At 37.0% G+C, this 6,392-nt stretch overlaps 1 protein-coding gene across 1 annotated transcript; it reads left to right on the forward strand.

The window, feature by feature from the left end:
- Positions 1 to 818: 818 nt before the first annotated feature.
- On the forward strand, positions 819 to 1,127 carry LOC148951221 (uncharacterized). The gene has a single exon (XM_089091031.1). The coding sequence runs from the start codon at positions 819 to 821 to the stop codon at positions 1,125 to 1,127; it is 309 nt and encodes a 102-aa protein (XP_088947157.1).
- The last annotated feature ends 5,265 nt before the right edge of the window (positions 1,128 to 6,392 follow it).

The following is a 6,392-nucleotide window of genomic DNA, read 5'->3' on the forward strand; positions in this document are numbered from 1 at the left end:
AGTGCAGTCAATGAACTATGGCTAATCATTTCGAAAGCTTACTAAATAGACCCGCCTCAAAACCCCCTGACATTCTGGAGATTTCCGTCTTCTTCCTGAATATAGGAACGATTCCACCTTCTGCCAGTGAGATACTAGAAGCAGCAAAGAAACTGAAAAATGGAAAATATTTGGGACTGGACCGCATATCTGCAGAGATGATAAAGGCATCAATATCATCATATTTTTTTTTTTGGTCATTACCCTTCACTCTTAAAGTCTTTACTCTTCTTTATTCTTAAGGATCCTTTGGTCTTTACTCTTCACTCGGATTTGGACAACAGCCAAAGTACCATAACACTGGAAGTGCAGCATACTCATCAGGATATTCAAAAAAGGAGACGCTACCGAGCCGAGCAACTGGTGGGTTATAAGTTTACTGTCAATACCTGGAATGATCCTCTCACATATTATCCTACAGAGGATCCGAACACAACTTGATCACCACCTCCAAGACGAACAGTTTGGCTCCTGGCCAAATCACTCATGTGTGGGCCTTATATTCACGCTTAGACTTGTACTGATGAAAGCTTGGAGTGGTGGTCGAAGATTTATATGATCTTTGTGGATTTCAAGAAATACTTCGACTCCGTAGATTGTGAAAGCCTCTGGAAGATTCTTATCCACTATGAAATCCCTCAGAAAATAGTGACGATTATTACGCCATGTATGAGGAGGGTGAATGTTGTGACAAGACACCAGAGGGCCAAACTTGTTTCTTCCGGATTTTGTAAGGAGTAAAAGAGGTGTATGTCCCATCACCATTACTTTATGTAGTAATGGTTGATTACATCCTGCGGAACATAGGGACAGAAGGCATCAGATTAAGCCTCGAATCGCAGGTTAATGACATTGACTTCGCAGAGGACTTGACAGTGCTTGAGTCAAGCAAAAAGCATCTTCAAGAACTACTTGACGTGGTCACGGTAAAGGTAAACCATAATGGCCTACGTGTGCATGCTGAGAAAACCAAATGTATAGCGACTAGTGACTCTCCTCTGTCCATTCAATTTGGCGAAAAAAGTTTTGAGCAAGTTGTCCAGTTCAAATATCTGGGAAGTATCATTGAGAACACCGGCTCGTTCTGAAAGAAATACTGACCAGAATAAGACAGAAGAATGGTGCTTTCAACAAACTACGTCAAGTATGGAGATCTCAGAGATTTTCTCTGCACCTGAAGCTACGCCTTTTCAACAGAAATGTTATGCCAATGCTATTCTACGCAGAAGAAATATGGCACCTGAATCAAGAACAAGAGAGAAGAGTACTGGCTTTTGAAAACTCGTGTCTTCGTAGAATATTGAACATCCACTGGTCACAGAAGGTGACAAACCAGTCCATCCGTGAAATGACGCCACATCCTCTAATAACCGATATCATCAGAGTCAGAAGGTGCTGATGCTTGGGGCGCGCCCTACGTATCGATGACCATAGACTACCAAAAGCCTCTTTACACTGGCAAGCACCAAGAACTCGCAGCCGGGGAAGACCCAGAAACACACTGCACTGGAACTACCAAGAAGATCTACAAATCCTGCACACCTCCGTTCTACCAGAGTGGGAGGACATCACTGCAGCAGCAAACATGAGGGAAGAGTGGCGGCTCCTCCTTGATGCCTTGGGTGCCTCAGGAGGCACAGGCGGATCTAAGGTCTAAGATAAAGAGCAGCATTAAAACTCAAAACGAACAAAAATTATTCCTTATGCAAAGGGGTTAGCCCCCTCTTCAATACCTTACTCTTTACTCTAAAGTTTAGTAGATCATAAATTATGCTCTAGTCTTGAGAAGGCATGGGGTTTATCAGCCCTATTCATGTTAATTTCTGCCCGTTTTGAGTTTGACTCGGCTATTTATTTTAATTCCTGTTCGTTTTGAGTTTCATTTGCCTATTGATAGGGATTTGTGGTAGTTTACTTTTGGAAGATAATTTGACTTTATTCCTGCTCATTTTCGGCTTAATGAAGCTCCTTACGTTTCTTTGAAAAACTGGAAAAAGTCTTTTAAATTAATTTCTGTTTGTTTCTTATTGACAAAGTCTTATTCATGGAAAAAATAATATTTACATTTTTCGTTTTTTTCTATAAGAATCCATAGTATGGGTTGCTGTTTGAATGTTGGAGAAACTTTTTCAACAATTTTTAATCATGACACAAACAGTATTTTTTAATTTAATTTTATAGCTTCTGAAGTTGACCTGAAAAATAAAACTTAATATAATTCCCAAAAGGTTCTATCTATGCTCTTTGACAACCTGGATACACTTTTATTTAATTAAATTGAAAGAGCAGAAGTAGTAATAGTAGTATCCCCAAAAATTTCAACCTAATAAAACCAGTCATTCTCGATATATTGCTGTAGTGTCTTATTGGTAACCATAAACAAAATGCCTTTTGATTTATTTTAAAGCAGAATTTAGTTTAGCATAGAGGGGGTTGACATACCTAATATCTCTAACGACACTGTTGCTTGACCGTTTTACTATGCTGAACAAAATGGCTGTCTCAAAATTTTGACTGTGTGCGTTTGGACACATGGGTTTGAGAGAAGGGCTGCTTGCTCCCCAATTTCTTTTTACTCTTAAAAAAGGCACTAGGACTTTTCATTTTGAATCGAATTAGCTCCTTTAAAAGTTTCAATGATATTTCTAGCTTATATAGCGGTTCTACATATGATATTGCTTAAATACCCCTTTGAAAACCTGCATGTATGCAGTCTTTTCGTTTAATTGGAACTCCAAAGCGCTCCCTATAAGTTTCGTCTCAATACCCTTAGCGTCATTAATTACGGTAACTGTAGTGGTAGTAATAAAATTATACATATAGCGCCTTCTGGCTAGTTAAAAATCCCCCAAAACTTACCCTTAAAGGTCTAAATTAATAATATAAGTTGCTCACCAGATATTGCTTTGCTACCTTTTTGAATGATCATAGTTTGTTTATGTTTAGTTTAGCATCCGCCTAAATATTCCTTAAAAGCTTCACTGATACCCTTAGCTTGCGCAGTAGCAATAATTGTAGCAGCATTAGTAGCAGTATGTGAAATAGCACCTTCGGTTTCTTCAACATCCCCTTCAACACACGCTGAAAGTTTCAGCTTAATACATACCATCAACTGTTCCTGAGGCATATCTGATGCGTCCACTTGACAACCTGTGTGGCTATAGTGTGCTTCAAATTATTTCTATGCAGTTTCTCCCAAATGTTTCACCTTAATATCCTTAGTCTTAATAGTAGTAGCCATAGTATTAGCAGTAAAATCAATTGTAATAGCATAAGTTTCAGTGGCAGTAGTTGTAATAGAAGTAGTAGTAATAGTGACAGTAACAGTAGTATGAGCAGAAGCAGTAGCATTAGGATGCAAATATTTTCTTTTGGTTAGTTCAAAGTCCCTCACAACAAGCCCTGTTAGTTTCAACTTCACACACCAAACTGTTCACCAAGGTCCTTCAATAGTTCTGATTGTTATTTTATTTGTGTTTCCCTTTTAATGAATTTTGAATTGGCTTTGTAAATTTTTTAATCAAATACTATATTTATCTTCAACTAGTATTAAAGATCATTTTCAAAGTTAAAAGAAGTTAAACAGTAAACCCTGCTTCTATATCGCCCAAATTTGCCTCAAGCATTTCATCTTCATTTTCATTGTCATTGGATGGCTGTTTGATGTCATACATGTCAATGGCAAATCAATTTAGCATAGCAGGTGCAGGATCAAAGTCTATGCAGTACTTTCCCTGCCAATTTATGCAAAGTTGGATGGTCACAATAGAGTTAAGCATTTTTAGCTGCATCCTATTTCGAATTTTGTATTTGACAAGTATTCATAACAGAAAACAATCTCTCGACGAAGGCGTTGCTGCTGGGTAAGCTTAAGACAGAAAGAGCTGCTTCAGCTATGTCGAACAAAGGTCAGCTTTTCCCACTCTTTTCTATATTTTTGTTTATCGAAATTTGACCACTTTCCCATATCTGGTTTTTCACACTAACGATAACGCACGCTTTGATAATTTAAAGTTTAGGTCGTCATAGACCTTGGAATGCAATATGAGAATCCCTACGGGGTTCTGAAAGTTCCATCTGTCTTTATTGACAGATTCCTGAATCTGTCAGTAGAAGTTATCAGTAAACACCAGACTAAGATTTTAAGTTTTGTCATTGTTATTGTGAAGACAAAATGTGCCCATTTTGTGCCAAATTTTTTTGACATGCACCAATTTGAAAAATGCAATGTGCAATCAACTCAAAAAAGCGCCTAAGTCACACAAATGCGCACCACTTGACAACACAGCCTCGATATTTTATGGCCACTACTTCGAACTTATCAACCATAGGCGAAAAAGACAAACGAATAAATACGAGTTTGTTACCAAATTTCTTGGAAAAAGAAATTTCTTTGTTACCAAATTACTTGTTGCAAAATTTCTGGAAAAAGTTGGGAAACCCCAGCAATGACTCTTGAAAATTCTAAATATTACGGTGTAATTTTTTCATCTTCCTCACTGGTTGTATCCTCCACATTCGTTCTATTTCTTTAAACTAGATAAAGGTTTTCTTGTGTATTTAAACCTTCTTCTGCTTCAGCTCCCCCCCCCCTCCCGAACTTACTTCTCGGACGCTAAATTACTACATGTTACTTATTTTTCAACTTGTTTGGTATAATAAATTGATTGATTGACACCGTTGATTGTATAAATACATACATGCATAGATTGGCCAAACAGGCCAATTCGCCATCATTCGCCAAACAGGCCAATCTATGATTATTCTTCTTCTAGTGGTGCTAATTCTTTACATCACTCGAATGGACCACATTCACATATTCATAGATCTAACAATTCTAGGCAGGCACATACCCAGGAATTTTTGGGGGAGGGGAAGGGGTAATAATAAAAAAAGCAGGGTGGAGAAGAGAGATGTTAAAATATTTCCTTATTCACATCATTTGTCATTTTAAGAACATATGTCAAAATTCTTCGTTTAAAAATCACTCTGGAAGTTCTTTTAGTACCCCTAGCGGTATGTGTAACCCCATTTGGTAACTCCTGATTTAGATGCTCAGAAGATTCACTTTCCAGACAAATGTTTAAGTGTTTAACAACAACTATGAAATTTTTTATTGAATTTTCATTTCCTTTCCTCTTTCAAATTCTGATTATTATAGCATCCATCAAGACCATATTCAGGGGTGGGGGATGGGGTACTGGGTCTGAAACTCCCACCCAAAATTATTATCTACTCGTAAAACGTGCCAAAAATGAATATAAATAAATTTTTGATGAGTTTTTAAAGTTGTTTGTACCCCCCCTCTGAAAGATAAGCCCTCCCTTCCTTGAATAAAATCCCGGATGCGCCCTTGGAATCCATACTTTCATCAAAGTATTTAGAAATGAGATTTGTATGTGTCATTGTAGTTCCTTGTACCGTTCTGTTGAAATATTTCATGCTTCCGCTTTGCTGACATCCGGTCATTAAGAAAAGTGACGTCAATTTTGATGACTTAATTTTAAATGTTCTCCAAGATAAAGAAAAAAAAACAAGATTAAGTGATAATGGTTTACATGAGGATTAAAACGAAAAATATTGTACATCTTATACCAAGGGTGTCCACAAAAATATCTTCTATGAGTGGAGGGGCTTTTTTTTTAGAGGTAACATTCTCTCACAAAGCGTTTATTTTGTTAGAAAAGTTTTACGTTTCTTTCATTTATTAGAAATACATTAATCTCTTTTCAACTTCTGATGTTTGTTTTTTTCAAATAGATGGTCTAGATTTGAGACTTGGATGAAAACTTGATTTTCAGTGATTAAAAAAAAAAAAAATTGAGGGAAGTAAAGAGCAAGTTTAAACTTCAAACGAAAGTCATTATTTAAACTTCAAACAAAAAACATTAGATAAACACAACGTATATCTTTAAAAATTGCTGCGAATAAAAAGACTAGTATTTTACTGATAACCAGCAAACGAAACAATAAAAACAATAATTTCATTTTGGGATCTGAAAAAATCACTGCGTATACCACTATACTACAAGTAGAAGGGGGGGTGCCAGTCGTGACCCTACACCATATATGGGCATAGAGTTCCTAGGGGAGATGGATTTCTGAGAAATTGATTGCGTAATCAAAGTGTGTCAATGACCTCTTTTTTTCAAGGTCGATTTGTTTGTTGTTTCTATGTGTAATAACTCCGGGACGAAGGTTGCACATGCGCATTGAATTCTAACGGGAACAATGTTATTGATGTAGGACTCGAGGGGGAAGTGAATTTCCGAGAACTTGATTGCGTAATCGATCGTGAATGTCATGGTGTCCAGAAATAGGAAACAGCATTTGTTGTTGTTGTTGTTTTGGGC

This window comes from Artemia sp. Qi Xiang Cuo, chromosome 6 (genome assembly GCF_049724085.1).
Source record: "Artemia sp. Qi Xiang Cuo chromosome 6, ASM4972408v1, whole genome shotgun sequence".
NCBI classification, from domain to species: domain Eukaryota; kingdom Metazoa; phylum Arthropoda; class Branchiopoda; order Anostraca; family Artemiidae; genus Artemia; species Artemia sp. Qi Xiang Cuo.